The sequence below is a fragment of the Leptosomus discolor genome, unplaced genomic scaffold, assembly GCF_034619465.1.
Source record: "Leptosomus discolor isolate bLepDis1 unplaced genomic scaffold, bLepDis1.hap2 HAP2_SCAFFOLD_27, whole genome shotgun sequence".
In the NCBI taxonomy this organism is placed as follows: Eukaryota; Metazoa; Chordata; class Aves; order Leptosomiformes; family Leptosomidae; genus Leptosomus; species Leptosomus discolor.
The window spans coordinates 4,949,512-4,964,960 of record NW_028237782.1 but is presented as its reverse complement, the minus strand read 5'-3'; the positions used below and the strand labels follow the sequence as shown (position 1 = coordinate 4,964,960).

General features: G+C 59.3%; 2 protein-coding genes across 2 annotated transcripts; both read left to right on the top strand.

Moving 5' to 3' along the window:
• Window positions 1–3: 3 nt before the first annotated feature.
• CHMP2A (charged multivesicular body protein 2A) lies at window positions 4–5,757 on the top strand (the record flags this gene model as incomplete). Its single annotated transcript, XM_086481009.1, has 4 exons — window positions 4–258; window positions 2,950–3,080; window positions 4,564–4,625; window positions 5,587–5,757. Coding segments are annotated over 4 exons (570 nt in total), but the record flags the coding sequence as incomplete, so codon positions are not given.
• Window positions 5,758–7,788: 2,031 nt separating this feature from the next.
• On the top strand, window positions 7,789–13,534 carry LOC104342208 (natterin-4; the record flags this gene model as incomplete). Its single annotated transcript, XM_086481008.1, has 3 exons — window positions 7,789–7,834; window positions 10,193–10,228; window positions 12,525–13,534. Coding segments are annotated over 3 exons (1,092 nt in total), but the record flags the coding sequence as incomplete, so codon positions are not given.
• Between the last annotated feature and the right edge of the window lie 1,915 nt (window positions 13,535–15,449).

The following is a 15,449-nucleotide window of genomic DNA, read 5'->3' as shown; positions in this document are numbered from 1 at the left end:
TTGAGGGACGCAGAGGTGTCCCTGGAGGTCCCCGTGGGGGACCACCCCCACCATGATCTCCACCGGCCCGGCCTTCAGGACGCGGTGAAGATCATGGCGAAGGACCTGGTGCGGACGCGGCGCTACGTGAAGAAGTTCATCACCATGAGGGCCAACGTCCAGGCCGTGTCCCTCAAGATCCAGACCCTCAAGTCCAACAACTCCATGGCCCAGGCCATGAAGGGCGTCACCAAGGCCATGGCCACCATGAACCGGCAGGTGGGTGCCTGCGGGGGGGGTCCCCGGGGCTTGTGAGCACCGTGAGGTGCCGTGGGGTGGCCGTGGGGGTGTCCTGGAGAACGCGGCCACCACGAGGTGCCGTGGGGTGGCTATGGGGGTGTCCTGGAGAACGTGGCCACCACGAGCTGCTGTGGGGTGGCCACGGGGATGTCCTGGAGAACGTGGCCACCAAGAGCTGCCATGGGGATGTCCTGGAGAACGCGGCCACCACGAGGTGCCGTGGGGTGGCCGTGGGGGTGTCCTGGAGAACGTGGCCACCACGAGGTGCCGTGGGGTGGCCGTGGGGGTGTCCTGGAGAACGTGGCCACCACGAGGTGCTGTGGGGTGGCCATGGGGGTGTCCTGGAGAACGTGGCCACCACGAGGTGCCGTGGGGTGGCCGTGGGGGTGTCCTGGAGAACGTGGCCACCATGAGGTGCCGTGAGGTGGCCGTGGGGATGTCCTGCAGAATGTGGCCACCATGAGGTGCCGTGGGGTGGCCGTGGGGGTGTCCTTGAGAACGTGGCCACCATGAGCTGCCGTTGGGCGGCCATGGGGGTGTCCTTGAGAACGTGCCGTGGGGTGGCCGTGGGGGTGTCCTGGAGAACGTGGCCACCACGAGGTGCCGTGGGGTGGGCGTGGGGGTGTCCTGGAGAACGTGGCCACCATGAGGTGCCGTGGGGTGGCCGTGGGGGTGTCCTGGAGAACGTGGCCACCACGAGGTGCCGTGGGGTGGCCGTGGGGGTGTCCTGGAGAACGTGGCCACCACGAGGTGCCGTGGGGTGGCCGTGGGGGGTGTCCTGGAGAACGTGGCCACCATGAGCTGCCATGGGGATGTCCTTGAGAACATGGCCACCACAAGGTGCTGTGAGGTGGCCGTGGGGATGTCCTTGAGAACGTGGCCACCACGAGGTGCTGTGGGGTGGCCGTGGGGATGTCCTGGAGAATGTGGCCACCACGAGGTGCTGTGGGGTGGCCGTGGGGGTGTCCTGGAGAACGTGGCCACCATGAGGTGCTGTGGGGTGGCCGTGGGGGTGTCCTGGAGAACGTGGCCACCACGAGGTGCCGTGGGGTGGCCATGGGGGTGTCCTGGAGAACGTGGCCACCATGAGCTGCCATGGGGATGTCCTTGAGAACGTGGCCACCATGAGCTGCCGTTGGGCGGCCATGGGGGTGTCCTTGAGAACGTGCCGTGGGGTGGCCGTGGGGGTGTCCTGGAGAACGTGGCCACCACGAGGTGCCGTGGGGTGGCCGTGGGGGTGTCCTGGAGAAGGTGGCCACCACGAGGTGCCGTGGGGTGGCCGTGGGGGTGTCCTGGAGAAGGTGGCCACCACGAGGTGCCGTGGGGTGGCCGTGGGGGTGTCCTGGAGAACGTGGCCACCACGAGGTGCTGTGAGGTGGCCGTGGGGATGTCCTGGAGAATGTGGCCACCACGAGGTGCTGTGGGGTGGCCGTGGGGATGTCCTTGAGAACGTGGCCACCATGAGCTGCCGTTGGGCGGCCATGGGGGTGTCCTTGAGAACGTGCCGTGGGGTGGCCGTGGGGGTGTCCTGGAGAACGTGGCCACCACGAGGTGCTGTGGGGTGGCCGTGGGGGTGTCCTGGAGAACGTGGCCACCACGAGGTGCCGTGGGGTGGCTGTGGGGGTGTCCTGGAGAACGTGGCCACCATGAGGTGCTGTGGGGTGGCCGTGGGGATGTCCTTGAGAACGTGGCCACCATGAGCTGCCGTGGGGTGGCTGAGGGGATGTCCTGGAGAACGCGGCCACCACGAGGTGCCGTGGGGTGGCCGTGGGGGTGTCCTGGAGAACGTGGCCACCACGAGGTGCCGTGGGGTGGCCGTGGGGGTGTCCTGGAGAACGTGGCCACCACGAGCTGCCATGGGGATGTCCTTGAGAACGTGGCCACCATGAGCTGCCGTTGGGCGGCCATGGGGGTGTCCTTGAGAACGTGCCGTGGGGTGGCCGTGGGGGTGTCCTGGAGAACGTGGCCACCACGAGGTGCTGTGGGGTGGCCATGGGGGTGTCCTGGAGAACGTGGCCACCACGAGGTGCCGTGGGGTGGCCGTGGGGGTGTCCTGGAGAATGTGGCCACCATGAGCTGCCATGGGGATGTCCTTGAGAACATGGCCACCACGAGGTGCTGTGAGGTGGCCGTGGGGGTGTCCTGGAGAACGTGGCCACCACGAGGTGCCGTGGGGTGGCCGTGGGGGTGTCCTGGAGAACGTGGCCACCACGAGGTGCCGTGGGGTGGCCGTGGGGGTGTCCTGGAGAACGTGGCCACCACGAGGTGCCGTGGGGGTGTCCTGGAGAACGTGGCCACCATGAGCTGCCCTGCAGCGGCCACGAGGACATCCCAAAACCAGTGACCACCATGAGCTGCCCCAGGGGAGCCCCCCCAAGGCCATGGCCACCACAGGTTGCTCTGGGTCGCCCATGAAGATGTCCCACAAGACCACGCCTACCACCGGCTGCTTCAGGGGGGGGGGACATCCCCTGTGGCCATGGCCACCGCAGGCTGCTCGGGGTGGCCTTGAGGATGTCCCTGAGACGGTGGCAACCATGAGCTGCCTCAATCAGTCCCAAGGCCACCAGAAAGCCCTCCAGGTGGCCACGGGGATGTCCCCAAGGAACCGCCCAGCGTGACCCTGGGGACATCCCCGTGTGCCACGTTCCGGTGTCCCCCTCCCGCCAGCTGAAGCTGCCCCAGATCCAGAAGATCATGATGGAGTTCGAGAAGCAGGCGGAGATCATGGACATGAAGGAGGAGCTGATGAACGACGCCATCGACGACGCCATGGGGGACGAGGACGACGAGGAGGAGAGGTGAGGGGCGCGGTGGGGACGGGGACGCGGTGGCGCAGCGGGGAGAGGGGGTTGGGGGGGGTGGGGTGGGGTGGGGGATGGGGAGGGTGGGGGTGGAGGAGGGGACGGGGTGGGGAGGGGGAGCGGAGGTGCGGGGACGTCGGGGTCGTGGGGACGGGGATGTGGGGGACGGGGGGGGACACGGAGGGGGTGGCGTGGAGGGGATGTGGGGGACGGGGGACATGGGGACATGGGGGACTGGGGGGATTGGGGACATGGGGGACGGGGGAATGGGGACGTGGGGAATGGGGACATGGGGACATGGAGGGGACATGGAGGGGACGTGGGGGACAGGGATATGGGGAATGGGGACATGGAGGGGATGTGGGAGAATGGGGACATGGGGGACAGGGGGGAATGGGGACACGGAGGGGACGTAGGGGAATGGGGACACGGAGGGGACGTAGGGGAATGGGGACATGGGGGACAGGGACATGGGGACCTGGGGGACAGGGACATGGGGGACAGGGGACATGGAGGGAATGTGGGGGAATGGGGACATGGGGGACAGGGAAATGGGGACATGGAGGGGACGTGGGGGACGGGACATGGGGGGACGTGGGGGAATGGGGACATTGAGGACAGGGAAATGGGGACATGGGGGACAGGGGACATGGAGGACAGGGGACATGGGGACCTGGGGGACAGGGGACATGGAGGGGACATGGGGAAGAGAACGTGGAGGGGAAGTGGGAGACTGGGGACATGGGGGACAGGGACATGGGGGGAATGGGGACATGGGGGGACGTGGGGGACGGGGATATGGGGAATGGGGACATGGAGGGGATGTGGGGGAATGGGGACATGGGGACATGGAGGGGATTGGGGGACAGGGGACATGGAGGGGGTGTGAGGGACTGGGGACATGGGGGACAGGGAGATGAGGACATGGGGGACAGGGGACATAGAGGGGACATGGGGACGAGGACATGGAGGGGATGTGGGAGACTGGGGACATGGGGGACGGGGACATGGGGACATGGGGGACAGGGACATGAGGGACAGGGGACATGGAGGGGACAAGGGGACGAGGACATCGAGGGGATGTGGGAGACTGGGGATGGGGAATGGGGGACAGGGGACATGGACAGGGGACATGGGGGACAGGGGACATGGACAGGGGACATGGGGGAATGGGGACATGGAGGGGACATGGGGGGACGGAGGGGAATGGGGACATGGAGGGGACATGGGGGGACGTGGGGGACAGGAACGTGGTGGGGTGGGGCCGTGGTGGCACAGGGGACGGGAAGGTGGGGACACGTGGGGACACCCTGGGTGGCGGTTGGAGCCCCGGGGGGGGGGAGACAGGACACTGGGAAGGTTGAGGACACCCTGGACGGGGACAGAGCGGCTCAGGGGACACGGGGGGGGGGGGCGGGGGGGGGGTCAGGGGACATTTGGGGGCTCCCGGCGTCACCCGTCACCCCCTTGTCCCCCGCAGCGACGCGGTGGTGTCACAGGTGCTGGACGAGCTGGGGCTGAACCTCACCGACGAGCTGGCCAGTGAGTGGGGCTGGGGGGGGCATTTGGGGGGGTACGGGGGGCATTTGGGGGGGGCTGGGGGGTAGTTGAACATCTGGGGGCCATAGTAGGGGTGTTTGGGGGGGGGGGGGCGCTTTTTGGGACCTGGAGGGGGGTGTTTTGGGGAGCCGGGGAGGGGCATTTTGAGGGGAGGGGGTGTTTTCAGGGGTCTGGGGGGGGGTTTTGGGGGATTGGGGGGGGGTAAGAGGTGGCAGATGTAGGCCTGGGGGGGGGTATTTGGGGGGGCGTGGGGGTGGTAGTGCAGGGGCAGGGGGGGGAATTTCGGGGGTGGTTAAGGGGTTGGTGGGGGGCATTAGGGAAGCAGTGGGGGCATTTTGGGGGGCAGGGGGATATTTCGGGGGTCTGGGGGGCGTTTGGGGGGACGTGGGGGTGGTAGTTAAGGGGCAAGGGGGGAATTTTGGGGGTATTTAAGGGGTTTGTGGGGGGCATTAGGGAAGCAAGGGGGGCATTTTGGGGGCAGGGGATAATATTTAGGGGGTCTGGGGGGCGTTTGGGGATCTGGGGGGGGCATTTTGGGGGTAGGGGGTATTTCAGGGGGGTGTGGGGGGATTTGGCGGATTTGGGGGGGTAGTGGGTGGCAGATGGAGGTTTGGGGGTATTTGGGGGGGGCGTGGGGGTGGTAGTTAAGGGGCAAGGGGGGAATTTTGGGGGTACTTCTAGGGTTTCTGGGGGGCATTTTGGGGGGCAGGGGGAAATTTAGGGGGTCTGGGGGGCGTTTGGAGAGCCGGGGGGGGGGCATTTGGGGGGGGGGGCTGTGGGGGTGGTAGTTAAGGGGCAGGGGGGAGAGTTTTGGGGGGTCAGGGGGTTATTTCAGGGGTCTGGGAGGCAGGTGGGGGGTTGGGAGGGGAGTTGGGGTGCCGAGATGGGGGGGCATTGAATGGCGGGTGGTGACCCCTGACCTTTGCCCCCCCTCCCCCCCCAGCCCTGCCCACACCCGGGGGGTCGCTGGCGGCGGGGGAGGGGCGAGCGCCCGAGGCCGCCGCCGCATTGGCCGACGCCGACGCCGACCTGGAGGAACGGCTCAAGAACCTGCGCCGGGACTGACCCCTCTGACCTTTGACCTCTGACCCCTGACCTTTGACCCCTGACCCCCCCACCGCCCCCTCTCTGCTCCTCCTCCACAACCCTGGGGTTGACCTGTCACCCCTGCCGTGACCTCTGACCCCTGCGGTGACCTCTGACCCCCTCGGGGGGGGGGGGGCGACACACACTCGGGCCCCTAGGGCTGACCTTTGACCTCCGGCCTTGACCTATGGGGACCTGTGACCCCTCCCCCCGGGGCTCATCGCCGGTGACCTTTGACCCTGCCCCACCCTCCCTGGGCCGGGGGGGGGGGGGATCTGCGACACACTACGGGACCCTCGGCCCCCCCCACGGGGGGTATTTACCCCCCCCCGGGGGTATTTGCCCCGCCCCCTCCTTATTTGCCCCCTCTTGGGGTATTTGCCCCCCCCCGGGGGTATTTGCCCCGCCCCCTCCTTATTTGCCCCCTCTTGGGGTATTTGCCCCCCCCCGGGGGTATTTGCCCCCTCCCCCTTCTTATTTGCCCCCTCTTGGGGTATTTGCCCCACCCAGGGGTATTTGCCCCGCCCCCTCCTTATTTGCCCCCTCTTGCGGTATTTGCCCCCCCCCCGGGGGTATTTGCCCCTCCTCCTTATTTGCCCCCTCTTGGGGTATTTGCCCCCCCGGGGGTATTTGCCCCTCCTCCTTATTTGCCCCCTCTTGGGGTATTTGCCCCCCGGGGGTATTTGCCCCCTCTTGGGGTATTTGCCCCCCCGGGGGTATTTGCCCCCTTTATCTGAATTATTGACTCTCTCTTGGGGTATTTACCCCCCCCCCCGGGGGTATTTGCACCCCCCTCCATTATTTGCCCCCTCTTGGGGTATTTGCGCCCCCCCCGGGGGTATTTGCCCCCCCCTTCTCATAGCATTTGCCCCCCCCCGGGGTATTTGCCTCCTTTATCTGGGTTATTGACTCTCTCTTGGGGTATTTGCCCCCCCCGGGGGTATTTGCCCCCTCTTGGGGTATTTGCACTCCCCTCCCCCCGGGTTATTTGCCCCTTTTTGGGGCTGTTTCCCCTCCCCCCGGGGCAATTGAACCGGGGCAATAAAACCCGCTCGTTGGTACCTGCTGCCTCCCCCCCGGCTGCTTCCTGGGGGGGTGCCCAGTGCCTCCCAGTTTGGGACTGGGAACACTGGGGGGTGTGGGGGGTGTGTGTGTGTGTGTGTTCACTGGCAGCTGCTATGGGGTGGGGGAGGGGACGCCCGGACGCCTGGGTCCTATGGGGGTGGGGGGAGGGGGGGGGGGGTGTCAGTTGGGGTCCCGGTTCACTTGGGTTCCTTCCCAGTTTGGGGACTGGTTTGGGGCTCTGGATACTGGGAGGCGGGGTTTGGGGGCCTGGATGCCTGGATCCCTCCTCTCCTTCCCTCCCCCAGCCCTGAGCCTCTGTTCGAGGCCAAACTACGTCCCGTTTCCGTGCTAAAAAATGACATTTTGAGGCAAAAAAAAAAAACCCCTCCCCAAACCGCTGCCTCCTCGCGGCAAAAATGTTCCCTTTTTTGGGGGGGATTTCCCCAAATTGAGCCCCCGCGCGGGTTTGGGGTCTGTTGGCTGGTTTTCCCGTGTCGTGGGGACGTGTGGGTGATTCCCAGTTGCCTCCCATTCGCTTTGATGTGCAGAAAATGTAGATTAATTACCAAAAAAAATATATATCTGTTGGGGAAAATTAGAGATTTATGCGATTTCTTCCAGAAAGACTGATTTCTGAGCAGGATTTTGGGGTGAAACAAAGCGCTTTGGGTACACAAAACCTCCCGACCGCCTGGTGATGGGTGTTGGTGCCGCTCACGGGTGCTTTTTTGGGTGTCAAGAACACACTTTTGGGACAAAACCACCACGCACAATGCGAAATTTCTGCAAAAAGCAGAAAACCGGCATCGTTTCCCAAAATAGGCCTCTTTCCCCTTTTTTTTTTGGCCTTTATTTGCGCTTCTCTTCCTGTTCAGACTTTGGCCCAGGGCTTGCGCACGCCCGGGCGAGCTCAGCCGTGCTGGAAAACACCGCTGCGGGCTAGAAGTGACCCAAAACCGCCAGAAAACGACCCAAAAAGGCCTGAAAACACCCCCCCCCCAAAAAAAAGGGCTTTACGTCGAAGCGGGAGCAGAGGCGAGGTAGGGAGTGCGGCTGCGGGCAGCAAACCGTGGGCGAGCGCCGCTTGGGGTTTGCGTTTGGGTGGGTTTAGCCCCGAAATGGGTGGGTTTAGCCCCGAAATGGTTGGGTTTTAGTCCAAAATGGTTTGTTTTAGCACCGAAATGGTTGTTTTAGCCCCCGAAATGGTTGTTTTAGCCCCCAAAATGGTTGGTTTAGCCCCAAAGTGGTTGGTTTAGCCCCAAAGTGGTTGGTTTAGCCCCAAAATGTTTGGGGTTTAGCTCAAGACGGTTGGGTTTGGCCCCAAAACAGTTGGGTTTAGCCCCAAATGATTGGTTTTAGCAACAAAATTGTGGATTTAGCCCCAAATGGTTGCGGTTTAGCCCCAGATGGTTGGATTTTAGCCCAAAATGGTTGGGTTTAGCTCCGAACTGGTTGGGTTTAGCTCCAAAGTGGTTTGGTTTTAGTCCCAAATGGTTGGTTTTAGCCCCAAAACGTTTGGTTTTAGCCCCAAAATGGTTGGTTTTATCCCAGAATGGTTGGTTTTATCCCCAAACTGGTTGGTTTTAGCCCCAACTGGTTTGGTTTAGCCCCCAAGCACTTGGTTTTAGCCCCAAAATGGTTGGTTTTATCCCCAGAATGGTTGGATTTAGTCCCAAACTGGTTGGTTTTAGCCCCCAAACTGTTGGTTTTAACCCCAAATGGTTGGTTTAGCCCCAGATGGTAGGGGGTTTAGCCCCAAAATGGTTTGGTTTAGCTCCAAAATGGCTTGGTTTAGCTCCAAAATGTTGGGGTTTCGCCCCAAATGGTTGGTTTTCGCCCCGGATGGTTGGTTTTCACCCCAAATGGTTGATTTTAGCCCCAAAATGGTTGGTTTAGCCCCAAAATCATTTGGTTTAGCTCCAAAATGGTTGGTTTAGCCTCAAACTGGTTGGGTTTTAGTCCCAAACTGGTTGGTTTTAGTCCCAAAATGGTTGGGTTTAGCTCTAAATTGGTTGGGTTTTAGCCCCAAATGAGTGGTTTTAGCCCCAAATGAGTGGGTTTAGCCCCAAAACGGTTGGGTTTTAGCCCCAAAACGGTTGGGGTTTAGCCCTAAAATGGTTGGCTTTAGCCCTAAAATGGTTGGATTAGGCCCCAAAGTTGTTGGTTTTAGCCCCAAATGGTTGGTTTAGCACCAAAATGTTTGGGTTTAGCCCCAAAACAGTTGGTTTAGCCCCCAAACGGTTGTTCTTAGCCCCAAATTAGTGGGTTTAGCTACCAAACGGTTGGTTTTGGCTCCAAAATTGTTGGGTTTAGCCCCAAAACGGTTTGGTTTAGCCCCAAATGGTTGAGTTTAGCTCCAGAATGGTTTGGTTTAGCCCCAAAATGGTTGGGTTTTGCCCCAAATGGTTGAGTTTAACTCCAGAATGGTTGGGTTTTAGCCCTAAAATGGTTGGGTTTTAGTCCCAAATGGTTGATTTTAACCCCAACTGTTTGGGTTTAGCCCCAAACCAGTTCGTTTTAGTCCCCAAACAGTTGGTTTTCTCCCAAATTGCTTTCATTTAGCCCCAACATGGTTGGTTTAGCCCCAGAATAGTTTGGGTTAGCTCCCAAATAGTTGATTTTAGCCCCAAACGAGTGGTTTTAGCCCCCAAGTGGTTGGTTTCAGCCCCCAAATGGTTGGTTTTAGCCCCAAAATAGTTTGGTTTAGCCCCAAAATGATTTGGTTTAGCCCCAGAATAGTTGGGTTTAGCTCCAAAACCGTTGGGTTTAGCCCCAAACCGGTTGGTTTTAGCCCCAAAATAGTTTGGTTTAGCCCCAAAATGACTTGGTTTAGCCCCAGAATAGTTGGGTTTAGCTCCAAAACCGTTGGGTTTAGCCCCAAACCGGTTGGTTTTAGCCCCCAAACGGTTGGTTTTAGCCCCAAAATAGTTTGGTTTAGCCCCAAATGAGTAGTTTTAGCCCCCAAACGGTTGGTTTTAGCCCCAAAATAGTTTGGTTTAGCCCCAAAATGGTTGGATTTAGCCCCAGAATAGTTGGATTTAGCTCCAAAACTGTTGGTTTTAGCCCCAAACCGGTTGGTTTTAGCCCCCAAATGGTTGATTTAGCCCCAAAATAGTTTGGTTTAGCTCCAAAACGGTTGATTTTAGCCCCAGAATGGTTTGGTTTAGCTCCAAAATAGTTGGGTTTAGCCCCAAACGATTGGTTTGAGCCCCAAACGAGTGCTTTTAGCCCCCAAATGGTCGTTTTTAGCCCCAAAATGTGGACCTGGGCATTTGGGCGCCCGTCCCCTGCGGAGACGCCACCGTGGGGGCCGGTTTGCCGGGTCGGGAGGAGGACGTGGCCGCGGGGCTGCCGAAATTCGCACGTTTCCTGATTAAAAATGTCCGTTTCCCTCGCAGCCCCCGGAGGCGGCCGGCGGGATGGTGACGCGCGAGGTAACGGCGCTCGGCGCGGCGCGGTTTGGGCTCGTTTCGGGGATTTTTAGCCACTTTGGGAAAATAAAAAAGGGATGTTTCGTAGCTCCTAGAAAAGAATTAGCTTAAAAAAAAAAAAAAATCGCACAAAGTGATAAAATAAGTGTAATAATAATAAAAACCCGAGGGTTATGATGCGTTGCATCTCCCAGGCTGGTTAAAAATGAAAGCCGGGTCGACGCAACCGGGTGGGATTTCACCCCAAAAACCAGTCGGACCAAGGGACATCGAGGAAAGGGCCACGACCCGGCCGTCGGGATGGCGAGAGGGCGCTGGGGACGGGTGTCACCTCCCCTGGTCTTCTCCACAGCTCTTCCTCGCCACCGCCCTCCTCTTCCTCGGCCGGGGAGGGGCTGCCGGAACGTCGCCGGCGGGAGCGACGGGGAGGGGACCTCGGCAGCCCTTGGGTGAGTTGACCTTGGCTGGTTGGTGGGCGCCCGCCCAGCTGCTCCCTCCCCTTCCTGGGCCAAAACTGGGACAAATTAAGACGAAAAAAGCTCGTGGGTGGGGGGGGAGGGGTGGGGGGTCGCGCGGCCGTTACCGTCGTGGGCAAAACGGGCTCGATTTGGAGGTTAATTCGATTTATTCTTAATTAAAAATAGAGTAGGGTGGTAAGGAACGGATGAGACCAGAAGCACCTTCTGCCCCCGCCTCGGCTTCGCTCCTGACTCTTCTGCCTTCTCCTCCCCGCCCTGAGCGGCGTCGGGGACTGGGGGCTGTGGTGCCTTCAGAGCAACGATGGGAGGTCGTCCTCCACGAGCTGCTCCGACGTGGGTCCTTCCCATGGGATGGTCCTTCAGGTTCAACCTGCTGCTCTCCATGGGTTGTAGGTCTTCAGGTTCAACCTGCTCCTCTCCATGGGTTGTAGGTCTTCAGGTTCAACCTGCTCTTCTCCATGGGATGGTCCTTCAGGTTCAACCTGCTTCTCTCCATGGGTTGTAGGTCTTCAGGTTCAACCTGCTCCTCTCCATGGGATGGTGGTCTTCAGGTTCAACCTGCTTCTCTCCATGGGTTGTAGGTCTTCAGGTTCAACCTGCTCTTCTCCATGGGATGGTCCTTCAGGTTCAACCTGCTTCTCTCCATGGGTTGTAGGTCTTCAGGTTCAACCTGCTCCTCTCCATGGGATGGTGGTCTTCAGGTTCAACCTGCTTCTCTCCATGGGTTGTAGGTCTTCAGGTTCAACCTGCTCCTCTCCATGGGATGGTCCTTCAGGTTCAGCCTGCTGCTTTCCGTGGGCTGGAGTCCTCTGGGATGAACCTGCTCCAACGTGGGGTCTCGATGGGCTGCAGTTCTTCAGGTTCAACCTGCTCTTCTCTATGGGCTGGAGTCCTCCAGGCTGAACCTCCTCCAACGTGGGGTCTCCATGGGCTGGAGTCCTCCAGGATGAACCTGCTCTTCTCCGTGGGCTGGAGTCCTCAAGGATGAAACTGCTCTTCTCCACGGGCTGGAGTCCTCCAGGATGAACCTCCTCCAACGTGGGGTCTCCATGGGCTGGTCCTTCAGGTTCAACCTGCTCCTCTCCATGGGCTGGAGTCCTCCAGGATGAACCTGCTCCAGCTTGGGCTCTCCATGGGCTGGAGTCCTTCAGGATGAACCTGCTCCTCTCCATGGGCTGGAGTCCTTCAGGTTCAACCTCCTCCATCTTGTGGTCTCCATGGGTGTAGGGGCAGCCCCTTCTTCGGCACCTCGAGCACCTCCTCACCCTCTTTCTTCACCGACCTTGGGGCCTTCAGAGTTGTTTCTCTCACGGTTCCTCGTTCCTCTCCCTCACAGCGTTTTTTTTAGTCTTAAGGATGTTGCCCCAGCGGCACCACCACCGTCACTGGTGGGCCGAGCTTTGGCCAGCGGTGGTTCCACTGTGTCCAACGTCGGGCAGCCCAGTGACTCTTGTCACAGGGGTCACTCCTGCAGCGCCCCCCCCCCCCCCCCCCCCCCCCCCCCAAACCTTGCCACGTACACCCAGTACACGGTCTCATCCATCCCTCTGTCCTCCAGCGCGTGAAGGTCTCTGTTCTTCTCATTTTTTTAGCAGGAATGGACTTTTTTCCCCTCGTTTTGGCCCCTCCAAACATCAGAAGGGTGGGTGGAGAGGTCTTACGTCTCGTTTTCTTGGCCATCCGTGCTGGGGCAGGCGCGGGGGCGTTGCGTGCCAGCAGCTTCCCCAACGGCGCGGGTCTCCGCAGGACATCCCTGGAGCACCTTCGGGCGGGGTGGAGGCACCTCGTTTCACCCCAAACCCCCCATTTCTTCCCCGCAGCCGCCAGCTGGGGCTTTCCCCGGAGGAAGCGAGAGGAGGAGCCACCTTCGTACCTCAAGTGGGTGCCTTTCAAAGGCAAGCTGCCCGCCGATGCCGTCTCCAACTGGAACGGCTACACCAAGAAGATGGAGTACATCTGCTTGACGCGGGTGCTCGGCTGCAACACCGGCGCCTACGTCCCCGACCGAGGTCCCTTCTGCTTCTTCCCCTACGGGGAACGGGAGTGGAGCACCCGCAACTTCAAGGTGTTGGTCAACGTGGGAGGCTTCGAGGCGCTGGCTTGGGTGGATGAATCCTTCGGCAGCGTGCCCGAAAACGCCGTGGAGGCCTGCCCATCCGTCGAGCTCTTCGTCGGGAGGAACCGCTACGGTTTGGGCAAGGTCTCCAAAGACCAGAGGGCTTTTTTCGTGGTGGTGGGTGGCCAGGAGGTTTGGTACAAGTGGTACCAAGTCTTGGTGGTCAGGAAGGGCCCGGCAGACGTCACCGTCTCCGACGTCCGCTACAACATGAGCGGGGCGGTGGAGCGCGGGGAGAACGTCACCCTGGCGAAGACCACGGTGGAGAACGCGGGCTGCCGAGGGGCGCGGAAAGCCGTCGCCTGGGAGCAGGACACGGAGACGGAGCACGACTGGGAGATCGACCAGAGGGTCTTCGCCACCGTCCGTGGGGTGCTGCAAGCCGCCCCCTTGGCCTTCAACGGGGTGAACTGGGAGGTCACCAACGTCACCAACATCCCCTGGGTGGGGGCGGCCAGCATCAGCGAGTACGTCGTCCACACCCACACGGCGGAGGAGGAGGTGCAGCCCCGCACGGCGTGCGCGGTGGCCCTGGAGGGGCGCCGCTTGGACGTCCACGTCCCCTTCACCGCGCGGATGACCCGCGATTTTGGCAAAGGGCAGCTGCACCGCGTCGCCGTGACGGGCTGGGCTCGCAGCCGCGCGGTGGTGGCTGTCTGGGCCGGCGCCAAGGAGTGCTGGCCCATCGCCGGCGCCCCGCCGTGCCGGGCGTAGGGGGCGGCGAGGCGAGCCGGCGCGCTCCCGTGACGCAGAGAATGCGATGCCACGTGCTTTTTGCCTGGTTTTTTTTTGGTCTTTTGAGGTTTTTTTTTTTCTCCCCAAATAACTACCAATTCACCCCGAAACAGGATGGCGGCAACGAGGAATGCAGAGAAATGTGGGGATTTTGCCTTCCCTATTTTTTTATTTTCATGGCATAACCTTCATCCCTCTCCAAAACGACACGGCAACAACGCAGAATGCAGAAAAATGTGTGTTTTCAGTCTTTATTTTCTCAAAAATTCCCCTATCTCTCCCCAAAAAAACCCAGCAACACTGTGGAATAGAGAAAAATTCTGGGTTTTCTGCATTTTCTACTTTTCCCCTCCCCAATAAGCTCCATCCTTCTCCAAAACGACTCAGCAACAACGCGGAATGCAGAAAAACGTGCATTTTCAGTCTTTATATTCTCCAAAATTCCCCTGTCTCTCCCCAAAAAGACCCAGCAACACCATGGAATACAGAAAAATGCTGTTTTTTTTCTGCATTTTCTAGTTTTTCCCTCTCCAATAAGCTCCATCCCTCTCCGAAACAACACGGCAACAAGGCGGAACGCAGAAAAATGTGCGTTTTCAGTCTTTATTTTCTCCAAAATTCCCCTGTCTCTCCCCAAAAAGACCCAGCAACACCATGGAATACAGAAAAATGCTGGTTTTTTTCTGCATTTTCTACTTTTTTTGCCCCCAATAAGCTCCATCCCGCTCCGAAATGACACGGCAACAAGACGGAATGCAGAAAAATGTGCGTTTTCAGTCTTTATTTCCTCCAAAATACCCTCTGTCTCTCCCCAAAAGGATACAGCAACACCGTGGAATACAGAAAAATGCTGGTTTTTTCTGCATTTTCTACTCCCCCCCCCCCAATAAGCTCCATCCTTCTCTGAAATGACATGGCAACAACGAGGAATGGAGAAAAATGTATGTTTTCAGTCTTTATTTTCTCCAAAATAGCCCTGTCTCTCCCCCAAAAGACCCAGCAACACCATGGAATACAGAAAAATGCTGGCTTTTTCTGCATTTTCTACTTTTTCCCTCACCAATAAGCTCCATCCTTCTTTGAAACGACTCAGCAACAACATGGAATGCAGAAAAATGTGCGTTTTCAGTCTTTATTTTCTCCAAAATAGCCCTGTCTCTCCCCCAAAAAACCCAGCAACACCGTGGAATAGAGAAAAATTCTGGGTTTTCTGCTTTTTCTACTTTTTTTGCCCCCAATAAGCTCCATCCCGCTCTGAAACGACACGGCAACAAGGCGGAACGCAGAAAAATGTGCGTTTTCAGTCTTTATTTTCTCCAAAATTCCCCTGTCTCTCCCCAAAAAGACACATCAACACTGTGGAATACAGAAAAATTCTGGGTTTTTTCTGCATTTTCTATTTTTTCCCCATTAAGCTCCATCTCTCCCCAAAACAGGACGGCACCAGCGCAGGATGCAGCAAAATGTATTTCTTATCCTCTCTAGTTTTCCCTTTTTCCACCCCAACGTTTACCAAGCGCCTCTCCCCGCCCGGACCGATGTCACTTCCTGCCGCGACGCCCGAATTGTGGGGTTTTTTTCTTGATTTTCATGAAAAACGCTTGCGGAGCAACGAGGTTTGGGTGTGTGGTTGATTGGGATGCGCCCCGAAAGGGATTTTGTAAGAAAAGGGGGGAGGAAGGACCAAAAAAAGCCAAAATAAGGGACATGGAGATGAGTCACCTGGGGTGGGGGTGGAGGAAGTGTCCTCAGAGGACACTTGTGGAGGTGGCATCATCTGGGGATGGGGGTGGAGGTGGCACCATCTGGGGGATGGGGGTGGAGGCCATGTCCTTGGAGGACACTCGTGGAGGTGGCACCATCTGGGGCTGGGGGTGGAGGCCACGTCCTCAGA